Consider the following 20,804-nt stretch of genomic DNA (forward strand, 5'->3'; position numbering starts at 1 on the left):
GGCTGGAATCAATGGTTGCACCATGTCGCGTTTGGTGACCCCCTGATGTGCCTAAACAGTGGAAACCCCTCAATTCTAACTCCAGCCCTAACCCCAACACACCCCTAACCACAGCCCTAACCCTAATTCCAACCCTAACCATAACCCTAATCCCAACCCTAACCATAACCCTAACCACAAGCCTAACCCTAACCACAAGCCTAACCCTAATTCCAACCCTAACCCTAATTCCAACCCTAACCCTCTTTCCAACCCTAACCCTCTTTCCAACCATAACCCTCTTTCCAACCATAACCCTCTTTCCAATCCTAACCCTAACCCTCTTTCCAACCTAACCCTCTTTCCAACCCTAACCCTCTTTCCAACCCTAACCCTCTTTCCAACCCTAACCCTCTTTTCAACCCTAACCCTCTTTTCAACCCTAACCCTAACCCTCTTTTTAACCCTAACCCTAACCCTCTTTTCAACCCTAACCCTAACCCTCTTTTCAACCCTAACCCTAACCCTAATGGAAAAATAAAAATAAAAATATTTTCTTTATTTTATTAGTTGTGCCTACCTATGGGGGTGATAATCGGGGGGCTTATTTACTTTTTCTTTCATTTTGATCACTCTGAGAGTGATCAAAATGAAAGAATGGAATCTGCAGCCGGCAGATTCAGGCGGGCGCACTGCGCATGCGCCCGCCATTTTCAAAGATGGCGGCGCCCATCATCCGGACCCGAGGGACACCGGGAGGGACGGGGGGACTCAGGAGGTACCGGGGGGGTGAGGGGGGGATCGGAGGCTGGCGGGGAGCAGAGGGAATGGGAGGGGGGCAGATGATGACAGCGGCGGCAGATCGCCGCTGTCATTCAGTTGCGGGGGGGCGATCGCCGGTGGGGGGGGGGTGGAATCGGTGTCTCCAGCCATGTCCGATGCTACAGCAGCGTCGGACATGGCTGGATTGTAATATTTCATCAATTTTCATTGATGAAATATTACTATCGCTCTGATTGGCTGTTTCACTTTTAACAGCCAATCAGAGCGATCGTAGTCACGTGGGGGCGAAGCCACGCCCCCTGTGGTGAATTACAAAGCCCCCTGTATCTGCGGGTCGGGTGACCTTTCAGTGTCCCCGGTCACCCGACCCGCAGGGGGGCTTTGAAGTCATGACGCCACATAGGCGTCACTGGTCAGATTTGAACCAGGTTTCATGACGCCTATGTGGCGTCATTGGTCGTGAAGGGGTTAAATGACTAATCCTCCTCTGAAGAGCGGGTCTGATGCTCCCAAGCCTCATTCAGACGACTATGCATCACAGTCCATATGCGGACCATGATTGTCCGTGGTACATGGATGCCTGAATGAGGCGTTATTCTGTGTTCCTTTTCCACAATGGCAAAGATAAGAGAATGCCGATTAAATACCAAAGCAGAAATTCTCTTATCACTGATCTCCAGCCTGCAAAACTCTCGCACCTGCACCGCAGAGAACAGGAGCTGCGCAGGCTCAACATATGGATGACGTAGGAGTCGACAGACAGGCAGGAGAGCCGGTGATGGAGAAGGTACTGACATCCATCAGAGCAGACCAAGCGAATTAACTTACGACACGGGATAGTTATATAAAGTATTTTCTCTGATGTGCAGGGAGCCGGGCGTTTAACAGGTTGCTGTAGTGATGGTCAAGACGACTCAAGGGTGGTGTCTTGAGCTTATACAGTGGAAACCTGGTGACAATTTCCTTTTAATAGTTAGTTGCCAGCCCCAAGTTGGTTAAGGGGGATTTTTCTAATGATGTAAAAGATTTGGACATTGTTTTCTAATTTAGGAGGAAATGCAAATTCCCCTTTTCCTTGTTACGGTAACGCCTTACAGCAAGCCAGCAATGTTCCCCTCCACTGGGCCTAGCGGGAAGAAGCGGGACAATGAAGGCAGCAATTGTCACCATGTCAGCAGTAGACAAGAGGAGAGTGCAGGGTCCTCCAATCGAACACTGTCTCACTGCTGGTGCCCGTGGGAGGACACATCGCTGGATACTTACATGACTTTGTCTGTCCATAACAAAGATGTCTTTGTTCTTATCCAGGCCAGGAAATGTGCTTCTAAAACGGAAAATACATTTCTCTATCTGATTTATGTAGAGAATTATCTTTTTATATCATTAGGTTGTCCTCGATTTGTGGTAAATGATGTCAATTCTGATTATACTGAAATGTCGTAAAAACAAAGGACGACTGCGGCCTCCTCGCAGACTCCTGGCAGGAGAGGTTTACCGTGGCTGCGGAGCATTGCAGATCTCTGTTCTTGAGCGTTACAATAGGGATTGGGCCCGGCCTGCCGTCGCCTCCTGTGATGTCTACATGCCAGTGCAGAGGCTTGTAGCCATGTCTATTGTTAAAACTGGATTTTAATATATTTTTCTTTTTTTTTCTTGTAGTCTAGAAAGAACAGTTCGGGATATTGTGCATAAAGCCTTCTGGGATTGCCTGGAGACTCAGTTCAGAGAACAGCCACCAGTTTATGATCATGCCATTATATTACTGGGAGAAATTAAAGAGGTAATAGTAATGTCCCAGCCTGATAACTGTAAGGCTGTGTGCCCACGTTCAGGATTTTTCATGTTTTTTCACTTTTTTTAGCGTTTTTCCCCTGCAAAAATGCTTTAAAAACGGATACATTAAGCATCCCATTATTAGAATGCATTCTGCAATTTTTGTGCACATGCTGCTTTTTTTCCCGCAAAAAAACCGCATCGCGGGAAAAAACGCAGCATGTTCATTAATTTTGCAGAAAATCTGCGGATTTGCTACTGTGTTCATTGTATTAGGATGCTCTGGAAAAACGCAAAAAATCCACAAACGCGCAAAAAAAACGCGCTAAAAACGCACAAAAAATGTGAAAAAAAATGTGGATTTCCTGCGAAGGAGTCCGGTTTTGCTAAGAAAAATTCTGCTTATGTGGACACATAGCCTAAGGCTACATTGACACGTCCATGTCACAGAAACTCACCAATGTTATTCTCAGACGTCATCCTATTTGCTTCTGGTTTTTTCTCTCATCCATTTTTTTCTTTTTATACTAAAGCAGGTAGACTGGAGTTTTTTTTATCCCTTGATTTAATGGATCTGTTAGAAACGGGTGAAACTGACGGATCTCTGCAGTACAGAGCCGGTCTTCAGTGTGTCACCTGTGTCTCCTGGATTCACATAGACTTTAATGGCCGAGTCTGATCTGCACAGCGGCTGAGAATAGGACGTGTTCTGCGTCTCCTGGACCGGAGTATGGATCCATTATTAAAACTGATGTGTGTCAGGATTAATGAAACTCTGAGTCAGTGTGATGTCCGAGACCCAGGACGTGCCACACACACGGGTGACTGTAGCCTTAGGCTAAGTGTCCCTCTGCACAGACTGACCAACGGCACTAAATAAATCAGGAAATATTTCCAGATCAGCAGTCATTTACCTAAACAATGCACATTGTACGTTCTGCAATAGATCACCTGGTGCACATAGGCTCTCATTGTTCTCAGCAGAACAGGTCCTGTTTACACAGCACTATGTGCTGCTGAGAATAATGATTTTTAAGCAAGAAAATAAATTTTGCTATTTGGTTGGACCTTCCTTCCAATTTCCAGTCAGGAAATGTTAAATATATTGAATATTTTTAAAGCTTTTTTTTTCTACGGTCATTACTTCATGTGGCTCCTGTTTGCTGATGGTCTAGCAAATGTCATTACAAATGCAGAACTTATTTATCTAAGAAAAAACCTGATCCAAGCAGCTACTGATGCATTGTCAGACTCCGACCACACCACAGCAATGTGCCGAAGACAGGAGCTCTGAGGCTCTGTGCCCACGTTAGCGTTTTTATACGCTCAGGAAACTGATCCCCTTCCCAGAAAACGCGCGTCTTTTTTCTGCGCGTTTCTTGCGCTTTTTTTGCAAAAAAGACGCTCGTTTTTGACGCGTTTTTTGATACGCGTTTTCTGGGAACATTGGGGAAGGCTAAAAACGCTCAGCAATACGGAAATTAATGAGCATGCTGTGTTTATAGCCGCTAAGCGATTCCTGAGCGTTTAAAAACGCATATATTGGCACAAAAAGCCAAAAACGCATGCAAATTAATTTGAAGCTTCTTTTAAGCGTTTCTGCAGCGTCTGAGCCGGCACAAACGCTGCGGAAACACTTAAAAAAACGCAACGTGGGCACACAGCCTAAGGGTCACTGATGAGCTGCACTCCGGTCAGCCATGTCTTCTAACAGCTCGCCTAATACACACGTTAGGGGAGGAGTGCTGGGACATTAGATGCCACTGGTCCTGCAGAAATCATAATGTAATGTGTGTGCTCAGTTTACATAATAGTGCTATGAGAATCTGTCACTTAATAAACCGGAGAAATAAAAAAACAGGAGTATTTCACAGTCTCTCAAATAGTTATGTCGTCCATCAGGACATGGCTAGCTGGTCTGTTAGGCCGGGATCACACTACCGTGTGTAATGCAAGAAACTCGCCCGAGTCTCTCGCATCAACACCCGGCGCTACTGTAGGGTCGGTGGCCGAGCTGGGGGGTGGTCCCTCTCTTTACCGCGCAGAGATGTAACAGAGACAAGATGGAGGCAGGTTCTGGGTGCAACAGGTCCAAGTTTATTCACGCTCGCCGTCCGCCTGACGGCCTCAAAACCACACTGTACTTCCTTCAACTCACGGCCCTCTGTTTCCAGGGCCGCTTCTCACACACCGTACGTTACACTGGGGACGTGTATGCACACACCGTCCCCTCCTCACTCGTCGACGCTCCTGACAGGTCCGTCACTGTGGCCGCCTTAGGCCCGTAAACCAACAGCTCTTCCACTGATCAGTCGTCGTGTCAAATACGGTGTCTCACACCCAGTGCCTCGTCCCTTCTGTGGTTCTTCCTGTCAGGACCACCCCTCTGACGTGCTCTCTCCTCAGTCCCCCTGGTTTAGATTCTCCTCACAGCGCACAGACTGTCGCAGTCCTCCTGTCACTGGAGCTCCCCCTGGGGACTGGAACTTTCTGGAACCCTCCCTCAGTATTTATAGCTCTCCCGGTCCCCTGTCACTGTAACCCCGCCCCCATGACCAACGGTTTCTAAAGCCCTAAGCTGATGTCAAGTCCTTTGCTCACACTCCTCCCTGCCATCTAATGGTCAACCCAAGGTACTGCATGTCCACTACACTTTCCTGGCTGTTTCCCCACTGTAATAACTGACACCTACCTACACTGTGCAAACCTTTCCTTCTTCACTCTGACTAGTCCATCCGTCCGTCAGGTCACCTTCCCTACACTCCCCCTTCCTTTGTCCATTGTCGTCCTCGACAATTGTCATCCCTGCCTTCGTCGTTCTGAAGCTTCACCTACACTCTGTTGTCGGACCAGCTGTTGGGCCAAACCCACTACCTGCGGGGGGCCGAACCATACTGGGAGCACCATGCTCTGAGCAGCCTACTGCTACTCACCAGCGCGCACGCCACATGACAACGTCTTTCAAATTGGGCTAGGTACACCCATATTCTCTCTATGGCGTGTACCTTCCCCTACTGTCACCTTCCACTATTCGGTATGCCATGATCGAGGTCTCATACCTTCCAGATCATTACCAGCGCCCGCCTTCCTCCTTCAGGGGTGTCCGTGGTGTTGGGGACCTGACCTAGGACGGCTGTCTCTCTCACGTCTTCCAACTCATTTACCCTTCTTTCAATTACATGTCATGGTCGGTGTCCCGGTCTCCCAGACCTCCTCAGCTCTTAGATCCCTACCGGATCTCACACTTTCCTTTGGTCCCGCAGACCTTCCCTTACCCGGACCTGTTGCATTTTACTTTGGCATATTATACATTAAACAACTTTATAATAGCACAAGTACCCATTTTTATATATTTTTTTCATTTTGTTTTGCTCATTTTCTTTAAACCAGCATTTAACAAATAAACATCACATGTTTTTTTCTTCTCCCCCCCTTCCTTGGACATATGCACTCCCTCGCTTTTTGACACCCCGCTTTGCCAGGCTTAATACAACCAACAACTTTAACTTCTTATATCAAATTTTTCATTAACATATACATCAACTGTCCTTATGCTTTGGCACAACGGTGCAACGAAATTTCGAGAGTTCAAACCACTCCCAGGCGGCTGGTAGCGAGGGGCCCCACAGCCGGGGAACACCCGGGGTATAGGGAGTGTCCTAGGAGTTCTTACTACTGGGGTTCATGGCCCTCTGGCTCAGCAACCACAGCTACCGCGTAGTAGCCACGGGGGCAGTACTCCTTGTAGTACGACACCCAGTCCCCCTCATGTAGAGCCCGGCCGTGATGAATAGATGCCACATTAAGATAGACCTTTTGTCCAGTCTTATCCCGGATAAAACCGTATCCTCTATCGATGTTGGTGTATACCAGCCGCCCCCGTGATCTCTTCACCACCATGCCAGCCTCCCCCTTTTCATGCAGCTGATCCCAAATCGTTTGCTCCCGAGCCTTTTTCCCCTTAATAACCTCCGCAACCCAAACGGAGGGTGTCGCGCCAGTCCCAGAGTCCGGTGGGCGGGACTTTGCCGAAAAAGCGCGTGGGGCAGAGACGGCCGATGATATCTGCGGCCCAGCAGCCGCTGGAGCCGGATGATGAACGGGGGTAGCCGTGCTTCCGGGGGTCTGTTTATCCAGGCCGGTCACATAGGCCGCTACCGATTCTAGCACCGGCATTCCCGCAGCCACAGAACAGGCCTCTTTCAGAACTTTTAACGGGGCCGGAGTGACTGCCAGTTCCAATGAAACCGCTGTTGCCGGCAAGGAGAGCACAGCAGCGTCGTCTGTAATCGAGCTCCGCACTGGTGGCTCCGGGCAGGGTAGCTCGGGAACGTGGGCGGGGGCCTCGCTCAACTCCGCGTACGCCACAGGGCCCGGTGTAATTAGGCCTTCCGGGGCGCAGAGGACCGTGCGTTGTGGCAATGCCGCCATCTTGCACAGCACCTGGTAACGCCCCGGATCCTCTGTCAGCACCACTGAGTCACCACAGCGCTCCCAATTTGTAATCCAAAGGTAAGCTATTTGTAATCCACAGGTGTTTGTAATCCAGGCAGTGTAGTCCAAGTCTCTCTCCATTCCTTGAGGCAGGTCTGCCGCAGAAGATGATGTATTAGCGGCGGCGATCCTGCCGACTATGCCAAATGTTGGGTCGGTGGCCGAGCTGGGGGGTGGTACCTCTCTTTACCGCGCAGAGATGTAACAGAGACAAGATGGAGGCAGGTTCTGGGTGCAACAGGTCCAAGTTTATTCACGCTCGCCCTCTGCCTGACGGCCTCAAAAGCACACTGTACTTCCTTCAACTCACGGCCCTCCGTTTCCATGGCCGCTTCTCACACACCGTACGTTACACTGGGGACGTGTATGCACACACCGTCCCCTCCTCACTCGTCGACGCTCCTGACAGGTCCGTCACTGTGGCCGCCTTAGGCCCGTAAACCAACAGCGCTTCCACTGATCAGTCGTCGTGTCAAATACGGTGTCTCACACCCAGTGCCTCGTCCCTTCTGCGGTTCTTTCTGTCAGGACCACCCCCCTGACGTTCTCTCTCCTCAGTCCCCCTGGTTTAGATTCTCCTCACAGCGCACAGACTGTCGCAGTCCTCCTGTCACTGGAGCTCCCCCTGGGGACTGGAACTTTCTGGAACCCTCCCTCAGGATTTATAGCTCTCCCGGTCCCCTGTCACTGTGACCCCGCCCCCCATGACCAACGGTTTCTAAAGCCCTAAGCTGATGTCAAGTCCTTTGCTCACACTCCTCCCTGCCATCTAATGGTCAACCCAAGGTACTGCACGTCCACTACACTTTCCTGGCTGTTTCCCCACTGTAATAACTGACACCTACCTACAGTCATGGTCAAAAGTTTTGAGAATGACACAAATATTAATTTTTACAAAGTCTACTGCTTCATTTTTTCTAATGGCAATTTGCATATACTCCAGAATGTTATAAAGAGTGATCAGCTTAACAGCAATTACTTGCAAAGTCAATATTTGCCTACAAAATTAACTTTATCCCCCAAAACACATTTCAACATCATTGCAGCCCTGCCTTAAAAGGACCAGCTAACATCGTTTCAGTGATTGCTCCATTAACACAGGTGTGGGTGTTGATGAGGACAGGGCTGGAGATCAATCTGTCATGATTAAGTAAGAATGACACCACTGGACACTTTAAAAGGAGGCTGGTGCTTGGCATCATTGTTTCTCTTCTGTTAACCATGGTTATCTCTAAAGAAACACGTGCAGTCATCATTGCACTGCACAAAAATAGCCTAACAGGGAAGAGTATCGCAGCTAGAAAGATTGCACCTCAGTCAACAATCTATCGCATCACCAAGAACTTCAAGGAGAGAGGTTCCCTTGTTGCCAAAAAGGCTCCAGGGCGCCCAAGAAAGACCAGCAAGCGCCAGGACCGTCTCTTGAAAGTGTTTCAGCTGCGGATCGGGCTACCAGCAGTGCAGAGCTTGCTCAGGAATGGCAGCAGGCAGGTGTGAGTGCATCTGCACGCACTGTGAGGCGGAGACTCTTGGAGCAAGGTCTGGTCTCAAGGAGGGCAGCAAAGAAGCCACTTCTCTCCAGAAAAAACATCATGGACAGACTGATATTCTGCAAGAGGTACAGGGAGTGGACTGCTGAGGACTGGGGTAAAGTCATTTTCTCTGATGAATCCCCTTTTCGATTGTTTGGGACATCTGGAAAACGGCTTATTCGGAGAAGACCAGGTGAGCGCTACCACCAGTCTGGTCTCATGCCAACTGTCAAGCATCCTGAAACCATTCATGTGTGGGGTGGCTTCTCAGCCAAGGGAATGGGCCCTCTCTCAGTCTTGCCTAAAAACACAGCCATGAATAAAGAATGGTACCAGAATGTCCTCCAAGAGCAACTTCTCCCAACCGTCCAAGAGCAGTTTGGCGAGCAACAATGCCTTTTTCAACATGATGGAGCACCTTGCCATAAAGCAAAGGTGATAACTAAATGGCTCAGGGAACAAAACATAGAGATTTTGGGACCATGGCCTGGAAACTCCCCAGATCTTAATCCCATTGAGAACTTGTGGTCAATCATCAAGAGACGGGTGGACAAACAAAAACCTTCAAATTCAGACAAAATAAAAGCATTGATTTTGCAAGAATGGACTGCTATCAGTCAGGATTTGATCCAGAAGTTGATTGAGAGCATGCCAGGGAGAATTGCTGAGGTCCTGAAGAAGAAGGGTCAACACTGCAAATATTGACTTGCTGCATTAACTCATTCTAACTGTCAATGTAACCTTTTGCTACTCATAATATGATTGCAATTATATTTCTGTATGTGATAAAAACATCTGACAAACACACATAAAAACCAGAGGGCAGCAGATCATGTGAAAATATAATATTTGTGTCATTCTCAAAACTTTTGGCCATGACTGTACACTGTGCAAACCTTTCCTTCTTCACTCTGACTAGTCCGTCCGTCAGGTCACCTTCCCTACACTACCGCCGGCACTCAGGACCGGAGCTGCGGCTGCAAAGAAATACATGCAGCTGCAGTTCTACACACATTAGATTGTCAGCTTGCTCACCAATATTACTGGGCTTGGACATCAAACTAATGAACTAATGTCTATGGCCAGATTTAGTAACCCTTTCCATCACTCATTCATTCCTCACCATACATATAATCTTGTATGTATATAGCCAGGCATGGTTCAGGTCAGGAGATGTGAATGGCTTCTTTTACTGCCACCATTCCTGACTAGCCATACAAACGCACAAGAACAAAGAGCCAAAATACGTCGCAGATAAAAAGTAACACATTTTATTATGAAAAGTATTTAAACACTGAAAACTGACAACATAATGAACATAATGACCAAGTAGACAGTTTTGGAACATAGGTGTAAAGCAAAAAGAACCACAGTATTTAAGTGCATGAGAAGACCAATAAAGTAGCAGCGATTTATATAAAGTGTCAGTGCTCATATGGTTAATGCCTAACCAATATATGTCTCCAGGGTGATATCACCACTCAGTGCCTCAGATAAACATGTGTATAGTGATAATGCTAAGTCAGCAACCATAATTAACCCCTCTCCGACATCGGGCGTAATAGTACGCCGATGTCAGACTCCCTCCCTTTGATGTGGACTCCGATGGTTAGCCAGGCCATATCTTTCCCGACACATGGCAGCTATTTTGAACAGTTGACATGTGCCCAGAACAGCCGTGGGTGGAATAGCGATCCACCTGTGGCTATTAACCCGTTAAATGCCGCTGTCAAACGCTGACAGAGGCATTTAACATGCGCTTCCGGCAATCGCGGGTCACCGGTGGGTTGGCACGACCACCAGAGGTCTCCTGGAGACCTCTATGGTTGTCACTGCCAGCTTGTTGTAAGCACCTCCCAGTGGTCGGCACTCGTAGCAAGTGAGTAATTCAGCTACATACAGGAGAACTGATCATCGCCTGTATGTAGCTGAGCCAATCATGTTATGGCAGCTTCTAGTGTCCCATGGAGTCTATATAAAAGTTCAAATCACCCCCCTTTCACCCCATTCAAAATAAAACAATAAAAAAAATCAAACATACACATATTTGGTATCGCCGCGATCAGAATAGCCCGATCTATCAATATAAAAAAAGAAATAACCCGATTGCTAAACGGCAAAGCGAGAACAAAATTCGAAATGCAAGAATTCCTTTTTTTTTTGGTTGCCTCACATTGCATTAAAATGCAATAACAGGCGATCAAAAGATCGTATCTGCACCAAAACGGTATCATTAAAAATGTCAGCCCGGCGCGCAAAAAAACCCAGCCCTCACCCAACCCGAGATCACGAAAAATGGAGATGCTACGGGTATCAGAAAATGGTGCAATTTTTTTTTTTCTAGAAAAGTTTGGAATTTTTTTTCACCACTTAGGCTAGTGTCACACTAGCGTTTTTTTGCGCTGCGCCTCGTGCGCACACCAAATGCATGCAAAAAACGCATTATGCGTTTTGCATGCGTTTGCTGTTTTTATGCGATTTAACCAGTTTGTCACCATGTTAACGCAAAAAACCCATGCGATTTTAAACGCATGCGTGCGCATGTCCTAGCGCACACGTGCATTCCCATAGACTGTAATGATGTTTTTTTTTGTGCATTCCGTGCGCTAACATGCCCATGCATTTCTTTGAGACAGGTCGGACGGACCAAAAATGCAACAGGTTGCGTCCGGCGCCTCTAGGCACACACTACAAAAAACCGCATGCGCACAAAAACGCATACGAACGCGTGCATGCGCTAGACCATGCGTACCCATGTTAAATATAAGGGAGCAATGCGCATGCGCACGTTAGCGCACGAGGCGCAGCGCTAAAAGCGCAAGTGTGAAACCAGCCTTAGTTTAAAAAAACCTAGACATGGTTGGTGTCTATGAACTCATAATGACCTAGAGAATCATAATGGCAGGTCAGTTATAGCATTTAGTGAACCTAGTAAAAAAAGCCAAACAAAAAACAAGTGTGGGATTGCACTTTTTTTGCAATTTCACCGCACTTCGAAAATTTTTCCCGTTTTCTAGTACACGACATGGTAAAACCAGTGGTGTCGTTCAAAAGTACAACTCGTCCCACAAAAAACAATATATACGGTATATAAGTCAGCAGTCTTCTCCATCATTGTGGAGCCTACTGAAACAGACTAAGGTACCTTTTTAAACCCTTAAATTATTCTAATTTACTGAGATAATGACTTTTGGGTTTTCATTGGCTGTAAGCCACAATCATCAACAATAACAGAAATAAACACTTTAAATAGATCACTCTGTTTGTAATGACTCTATATAAAATATGAATATTGCTTTTTGTATTGAAGAATTGACCTGTATATTCATTGTTTGATGGGTGGGATGATAATGTATATTTCCAACAACCGGTATTATTATAATGATATTTTTTCACTTCTTATCTGTTTTCACCCAAGTTTATGCTTCACTACTTGGTAATGATTTACCATATATACCGTATTTTTCGGACTATAAGACGCACCGGACCATAAGACGCACCCCAATTTTCAGAAGGAAAATAGGGAAAAAAATAGTAATGTGTCAAATGGGGGTCCATCTTACAGTCCAAATTCAGCTTACCTGGGAAGGGATCCGGCACAGGTGGAGGAGTGGTCACAGGGGTCATTCAGTGGTCCAGGTTCGTGCGGTGGCGGCTCTGTGCTGGGGCAGGTTGGTTGTGCTGGAGCAGCTGGGCTGTACTGGGGCAACTGGGCTGGGCTGTGCTGGGGCAGGTGGGCTGTGCTGGGCCAGCAGTGCTGGGGCTGGGGCAGCTGTGCTGGGGCTGGGGCAGCTGTGCTGGGGCTGGGGCAGCTGTGCTGTGCTGGGGCAGCTGGACTGGGGCAGCTGGGCTGTGCTTGGGCAGCTGTGCTGGGGTTGGGACAGCTGTGCTGTGCTGGGGCTGGAGCAGGTGGGCTCTGTGGGGTGAGGGTGGCGGCTCTCTGTGCTCCGATGCAGGGGCGGTGGCGGCTCCGCCGACATTTCCTCCAAGCCCGGAGGCCCCCGCACATCCCTGGGAAGATGGCCGCCGGTCCGGGGACAGCACATGCGCAGGTTCAGATCACATCCTGAGATCTCGGGTGTCGAGATCTCGTTGCCTAGATTTGAATCTCGTCCCCCGAGATCTCGGGACGAGATCTGAACCTGCGCATGCACCGTCACCGGACCGGCGGCCATCTTCCCAGCGTCCATGTTCCCGGGGGCCACCGCAACATGGCGGCGGCAAGTAAGGGATGTGCGGGGGCCTCCGGGCTTGGAGGAAATGCCGGCGGAGCCGCCGCCGCCCCTGCACCGGAGCACAGAGAGCCGCTACCCCTGCATCAGAGCACAGCCCGCTGCCACCACCGCACTACCGAGCCCCGCGGCACCCGCACCAGCCTCCCGAGGTTAGTATATTTCGACCATAAGACGCACCCCCCACTTTCCCCAAAAATTTTGGGGGAAAAAAGTGCGTGAACGCTGAAGGAAGGGAGACCATGCGAGAAGCCGGGGGGCAACAGGGGTGGGTAAGTATATGCAGCATTTGCCTGTCCCCAGTCCATCGCTACGTGTCGCTGTCTGCCGCGTCCTCTGTCAGTGACGTTCAGGCAGCAGAGGGCGCATTGACGTGGTTAGTGCACGCTACACCCTCTGCTGCCTGAACAGTCACTGAAAGAGGACGTGGCAAACAGCAGCGAGCAGCGATGGACCGGGGACAGGTGAATATCCGAGGTGCCAGGGCCCTGAGCCAGCGGTGACACCGGCACCTGGACCCCAGCGACGGAGAGGTGAGTATGTCATTTTTTTTATTTGCAGCAGCAGCGGCAGCATATGGGGCATAATCTATGGAGCATCTTATGGGGGCATATTATATGGAGCATCTTATGAGGGCATAATCTATGAAGCATCTTATGGGGGCATAATCTATGGAGCATATTATGGGAGCATAATCTATGGGGCATCTTATGGGGGCATAATCTATGGAGCATTTTATGGTGGCATAATCTATGGGGCATCTTATGGGGGCATAATCTATGGAGAATCTTATGGGGGCATAGTCTATGAAGAATCTTCTGGGGCCATTATTAACCTTTGTGCAGCATTGTATGTGGTGTATTTTGTATGGAGCATCTTATGGGGCCATCATGACCTGTGGAGCATGATATGGGGCTCCTGATTCAATATGGATATTCAAAAACATTTAACCTACTGATGTCTCAATTAATTTTACTTTTATTGGTATCTATTTTTATTTTTGAAATTTACCAGTAGCTGCTGCATTTTCCACCCTAGGCTTATACGCAAGTCAATAAGTTTTCCCAGTTTTTTGTGGCAAAATTAGTGGGGTCGGCTAATACTCGGGTCGACTTATATACGAGTATATACGGGTATATTAAATACTATTATATACATTGTGCAAAAAATAAGCTCTCACCTGGCTCCAAATCTCAAAAAATGGAGACGCTACAGGTCTCTGCAAATGGCGCCATTTTTTTTTTCCAATCAAAGATTTTTTTTGCAGTTATGCCGCACTTAAAAATTTTTTTTCCCTTTTTCCAATACATGATATGTTAAATCCAATCATGTCGTTCAAAAGTACAACTTGTCCCACAAAAAACAAGCCCTCACATGGCCATTTTGACCAAAAATAAAAAAGTTATGGCTCTGGGAAAAGGGGAGCGAAAAAGCGAAAAAATATGCATAAGCAGAAAATGGCACGGGGTTAAGGGGTTAATCAATCAGTTGGTCATAACACCCGGATATAATTTCCATTGATGATACAAAGTCTCTTCAAGCCCAGTATCGTGTCCCGTTGCGTATCTTAGCCCAGAGAGTGTGCAAAACACTGAAATGATCCATAGTCATAAAGCAACAATTATCACTACGAAAAACAAGACAACACCCATAATTAAAAAAACTGTCTATTTGGTCATTCTGTTTATTATGTTGGCAGTTTTCAGTGTTTAAATACTTTTCATAATAAAATATGTTCCTTTTTATCTGGGACGTTTTTTGCTCGTGGGTCTTGTGTGTTTCTAGCTGTTATGAGAGTGTCCTGTGTTACTCTGGCCCTCCTCACCACTAGATATAGGCTCTGACCTATTATCACTATGTATTCTGTGCTCATACTAGCCATGCAGTTAGCATGCAACTCCTCTTTTTCTTGCAGAGCCTCTTCTCTTTCCTGTTACCTGGTCATTCTCGGCTGAGGAATCAGATCAGCGAGGTCCTGGATCTAGAGCTCATCAAGCAGGAAGCAGAAAATGGAGCCCTAGACATCCCCAAACTAGCCAACTTTACCATAAGCATGATGGGCACCTTGTGTGCACCAGCTCGAGATGAAGAAGTCAAGAAGTTGCGGGATATAACGGAGCCAGTGTCTTTATTCAGGTAACCTAATAACTATAAGGCTAAGTGCACACGTAGCAGAAAATTTCTGCTTGAAAATCTGACTCCCTCGACAGAAAACCGCGCCTTTTTTCTGCGTGTTTTCTGCACGTTTTTACAGCGATTTTTGCACGTTTTTTATGCGTTTTTTCCCGCGCGTTTTCTAAGCGCATGGAAATAATCAGAAATGCGGAAAAATCCGCGAAATTAATGAGCATGCTGCATTTTTTACAGCGAAGCGTTTTTTTCGCGGTAAAAAACGCATCAATGTGCACAAAAAGTGGAAAATGTATAGAAATGAATGGCAAGCTTATTTTTCGCGTTTTTCACGCAGATTTTTTGGCAAATCCGCGGGAAAAACCGCGAAAAAAACACTGTGTGTGAACACAGCCTAATAGTGCCGATGATAAAACCCTATATAGGGAAATGGCATTGTATCCTTATTATTTCAAAATAAATGATTATTGCCTTCTGGTCAGTGTAATCATTAACCTCATCCTGCTGCTGCCAATTTTGTTTGTTCCTCATTTTTTTTACAAGAATCATAACTGTTTTTGTTATCATAGCCGCGTGAGCTCTTGTTCTTTTGCCGGACAAGATGTAGTTTTGAATGAAACCATTCATTTTACCATGCAATCCGCTAGAAAATGGAGAAAAAATTCCAACTACGGTGAAATGGCAAAAAGTTGAACTATTAATCAGTGAGGGGACTGGCTTACAGCCGCCAATCTCTGTGCCTACGGCTGCTGCTCTGTGCACTTACAGCTGCCGCTCTCTGCGCATACAGCCGCTGCTCTCTGCACCTAGAGCCAACACTCTCTGCACTTACAACTGCCGCTCTCTGCGCGTACAGCTGCTGCTCTCTGTGCCTAGATTCGCTGCTCTCTGCACCTAGAGCTGCCGCTCTCTGTGCCTAGATTCGCTGCTCTCTGCGCGTACAGCTGCTGCTCTCTGTGCCTAGATTCGCTGCTCTCTGCACCTAGAGCTGCCGCTCTCTGTGCCTAGATTCGCTGCTCTCTGCGCGTACAGCTGCTGCTCTCTGTGCCTAGATTCGCTGCTCTCTGCACCTAGAGCTGCCGCTCTCTGCGCCTAGATTCGCTGCTCTCTGCGCGTACAGCTGCCGCTCTCTGTGCCTAGATTCGCTGCTCTCTGCACCTAGAGCTGCCGCTCTCTGCGCGTACAGCTGCCGCTCTCTGTGCCTAGATTCGCTGCTCTCTGCACCTAGAGCTGCCGCTCTCTGTGCCTAGATTCGCTGCTCTCTGCGCGTACAGCTGCTGCTCTCTGTGCCTAGATTCGCTGCTCTCTGCACCTAGAGCTGCCGCTCTCTGTGCCTAGATTCGCTGCTCTCTGCGCGTACAGCTGCTGCTCTCTGTGCCTAGATTCGCTGCTCTCTGCACCTAGAGCTGCCGCTCTCTGCGCCTAGATTCGCTGCTCTCTGCGCGTACAGCTGCCGCTCTCTGTGCCTAGATTCGCTGCTCTCTGCACCTAGAGCTGCCGCTCTCTGCGCGTACAGCTGCCGCTCTCTGTGCCTAGATTCGCTGCTCTCTGCACCTAGAGCTGCCGCTCTCTGCGCGTACAGCTGCCGCTCTCTGTGCCTAGGTTCGCTGCTCTCTGCACCCAGAGCTGCCGCTCTTTGCACCTACAGCTGCTGCTCTCTGGGCTAGGAGCGGCAACTGTAATAGTAATGTCGCATCTGCATGACTGAAAGCTGGCGGCTCCTTTCTCCTTCATAATGCTATTAACATGCAGGTGTATCAGACACAATGGCGTCCATTTAACAATTGGTCCCATGTATCCACACTCAGTGTGTGATGTACAAGTATGTCACATGTATGGAAACTGTTACACAATGGTTTCAAGGTGGATCTAGCATGTACTTGCATACTTTGGAAAGGGCAATTTTGTTTATTTTATTTTACTTATATAGAGTCATTAATTTTCAGACATTATCATCATATTCCTCAGTACTAGTATGCCTTTGATTGTGGGAGGAAACCAACACAAACACGTGAACATACAAACTCCTTGCAGATGTTGTGCTTGGTGGGATCTGAACCCTGAACTCCAGCACTACATGGCTATAGTGCTATCCACTGATCCACGGTGCTACCTCCTACATTCAGAAAAGGAAAAGTGATACTGCGCACAACATTTTGTCCTTATCATTTATGCATTATCACTTTATTTGTCTTGCAAATAGTATGTATAACCCCAATTCATCTCACCCTACAATTAATACACCATATCCCAGATCCCCTAAACAAATAGAAACCACATAGAGGCATGGGTTGCTGTAGGTAATTAGGGAGGACAATGTATGCATATACAATAATGCTTAAATGGGTAAAGTTCTTTTCTGAATATGTGATCCACTGGATTGATGATGGAAAGATTAGCTCTTCTGAAGCCTGGGATCCCTCCTACTCCCTAGACAACCTGATGATTTTTTCTTATTTGTATGGCGGTGCGCCAACTATGGCTTTCTGCAGCATCATTAATGCATACACATCTAAATGCAGCAAGAAGTCATGATCCATTCCTTTTCTCACCGTATGGTGAAATCTTTTCATGATGCAGGCGACCTGTAGCAGGGGTTGGGGTAGCCCCCTTATAGAATATAAATTAGCCCCCTCATAGAATATAATGTAGCCCCCTCATATAGTATAATGCAGTCCCCTCGTAGAATATAATGTAGCCCTCTCATAGAATATAAAGTAGCACCCTCATAGAACATGGTGCAGCCCTCATGGTATAATGCAGCCCCCTCATAGAATATAATGTAGCCAACCTCCATAGAATATAATGTAGCCAACTTCATAGAATATAATATAGCCCCTCATAGGATATAATGCAGCCAGCCTCATAAGGTATAATGCACCCCCTCATAGGGTATAATGCAGCCCCGTCATAAGGTATAATTTACCCCCCATAGAATATAATGTAGCCCTTCTCATATAGTATAATGTAGACCCCCCCATAGGGTATAATGCAGCCCCCCTCATATTAGGAAATTTTTTTTACAACAAACTGAGGTCCAGTTTTTCTTGGGTGCGCCAATACACTACATGTAATCAGGAAATATTTTTCAGGCACAGTGCAAAGCTCAGAAGGCAAGGAGCACCACATTATACTGTTATGGTTTGCAGGTGTCTTAACCCACTGGGAGAGCCCATGAGGTGCGAGAACAGCAGAACCCCCCATAAGTGACCCCATTTTACAAACTACACCGCTCAATGCATTCATCTAGGGGAGCAGTGATCATATTGACACCATGGGTGTGTCACAGAATTTTATACCATTGGGCAGTGAAGAAAAAATAACTACACTTTTACCACCAAAATTTTGTTTTAGCCCCAGATTTTACATTTTCACACAAGAAGTGGGTAAAAATAGCACCATAATTTGTTCCACAATTTCTACTGAACGTGGCAATACCCCATATAAGGCTGTACAGAACTACTTAGCCATACAGAGAGACTCGGGAGGAGCCGAGCGCGCTATTATCCTCCTGGAGCGCCGATTTTCAACAGTTTCCAGACTTCATATACAGAGCCCCTAATTACTAGAAGAGTAGAATTATCCCCTAAAGTGACCCCATTTTGAAAATCATACCCCTTTGGGAACATATCTACAGGTGTAGTGCCGATTTTGACTCCATGGATATTTTCCAGAAACAAGCAGCAATGAATGTTGCCGAGTGAAAATTGCAAACTGCCGTTATAGTGACCAGCTCCTTGCAGTCACCAGGAGGTTATGCCCAGCCCATGCTTCTGGAGATATGGACCTGTAAGTTAGGCGGACTTCTATCTCTTCAGAAATGTCAAACATGTGGACGCTATATGTGGTTTAGGTACACCGTGGGTCTCAGAATGGAGAGGGCATTTGGATTTGGGAGCGAAGAATTTGCTGAATTTCTTTTGGAGGGTGAGGAGCCATTTCGCTTTTTTCAGAACCTTTGTACTACCAGTAACATAGAAGCCCCCTATATTTCCATTAACAGATGACATACCTCAGTGAGGACTTGCTTTTTTGTGGATTGAGATGAAGCTTTTATTGGGTACATTTTGCATAACATTTGGGATCACATTTATCCGGTGCTCTACGCTGAGCACTTACTTTTGGGGTTTCCATCTGAATCTCTGAGTGTAGTGATCCAGATACTTTGGACTTCATCTGGTCTCTGTTCACCAGTGTCCTTCTTTTCAGAAGTGCACAAAACTGTTCCAATGGCACTTTTATGCAATCCTTAAAAAACGGACACCTCCAGATCACAGGACCTATGGCGTCCACAGTGCCTCCATCTGCCTCATTATTGGGAATATTCCGCCACAGGTTCCGTTTGAATCACGAATTTCGTAGATTTACACGGAAACCCCGGTATAAGCGCTCAGTGTAGAGCGCAGCATAAATGTGAGCCGAACGTTACTGTGATCTTTGAGAGGCAAAATGAAAAATTCAACAGCAGGTGAAGAATTGGTTTTATTTATTTTTTATGCCGTTCCTCGTGCGGTATAAGGATTAGGCGACTTTATTCTTGGGGTCGGTGCAATTACAGCGATACCAGATTTATATTGGGTTTTTATGTTTGGCTGCTGTCACACACTAAAAGATGCTTTTTATGGTAAAACTAGTTTTTTGCATCACCATATTTTGAGAGCTATAATTTTTCCATATTTTCCCTTCACCCATGACAGCACCACATGAGAGAGGGATCCGCCCCGCCAGGACAGGAACCTACTGAAACATAAGGGGCGGCACCTCTCCCCCGCTTCAGTTGGGTTCCTGTCCTGGAAAGGAATCCCTCTGACAGCGGCGGTGCCTGTCAGGATGAAAAGACCCAGGGCCGTCCCGGCATGTGAAGATGCAGGGCTGGCTCACCTGCAACGCTGGCCGTCGGCAGCTGGTAGCGCAGTCCCCGGGGTTTTCCTTGTACGGGCCCCGGGTTCGTGCGGGCACGTCCGATGTCCTCCCTTCGGAGGTTCCTCGCTGTGCCGCCCTCCCCCTGCGCGCGCGCCCGTTCCTTCCCCTGCATGCAGGGGAAGCCGGGGGCGGAGACCGGCGTCTGACGTGGCGGCTGGCGGTCGCGGGGGGAGGGGTAATGAGGGGCTCACTCACCACATAAAGGAAGGAGCAGAAGCGGCTGCAGGGGTGACAATGGCGTCTCAGGAGGATTGCTCATCGTCCCCGTTGTCCCTGCCCCCATCGCAAGCTTCTGGTCTCAAGAGCCGCTCGAGCGGCAAAAGCAGCAGCCGTCCGAGTCACCAATCGAGGGATTCCTCGAGATCAAGAGAGCACAGAGCGCACGCTCCTTCGCAGCCCCAGAACCCGGTATTCGTCTTTCCTGGGTGGTGAGTGATCTCCTTGAAAGTTAGACAATAATAGGCCTTCCTATGTCTTGTTTTTTCTCTTTTAGGGAGGCAAAAAAGCTATAAGCAAAAAGAAAAATAGAGAATGTGCCATATGCCACAGCCCTTTAGCAAAAGACTACCAAAAGGACTTATGTGTCAGCTGTATCCAGCGGACTATGGCTGAAGAGGTGCCGAGCCTGGCAACAAACCTCAGATCGATAATAAAATCTGAGGTGCAGGGCTCATTTAAAAAATTGTTAAAAAAGAAGGGTAAGAGTAGGAGAGACTCCCCGAGTTCCTCGTCAGGCTCCTCCTCTTCGGAGTATCATGTTGAGCACGGGTCATCTTCATCCTCAGACAGTGATACGGGGGGCAGACCTTGCTTTCCCGTAGAAAATACGGACGCTCTCCTCAAAGCCATCAGGTCCACTATGGGCCTGCAAGAGGAGAAGGTAGAGAGATCACTGGAGGATGTAATGTTTGGCGGCCTGCAAGAAAGGAAGAAGCGTACCTTTCCGGTCAATGACAAG

General features: G+C 47.6%; 1 protein-coding gene across 1 annotated transcript in view; it reads left to right on the plus strand.

The window, feature by feature from the left end:
* Positions 1 to 20,804, plus strand: part of TCP11L1 (t-complex 11 like 1) — a 168,350-nt gene that overhangs the window by 83,815 nt on the left and 63,731 nt on the right. Inside the window, exons 5-6 of the mRNA XM_073576337.1 lie at positions 2,422 to 2,542; positions 14,709 to 14,929. Coding sequence (XP_073432438.1) covers positions 2,422 to 2,542; positions 14,709 to 14,929 — 342 coding nt within the window. The remainder of the gene's footprint in view (positions 1 to 2,421; positions 2,543 to 14,708; positions 14,930 to 20,804) is intronic.

Source organism: Dendrobates tinctorius, unplaced genomic scaffold, assembly GCF_039654945.1.
Source record: "Dendrobates tinctorius isolate UK_male_01 unplaced genomic scaffold, ASM3965494v1 ptg000048l, whole genome shotgun sequence".
In the NCBI taxonomy this organism is placed as follows: Eukaryota; Metazoa; Chordata; class Amphibia; order Anura; family Dendrobatidae; genus Dendrobates; species Dendrobates tinctorius.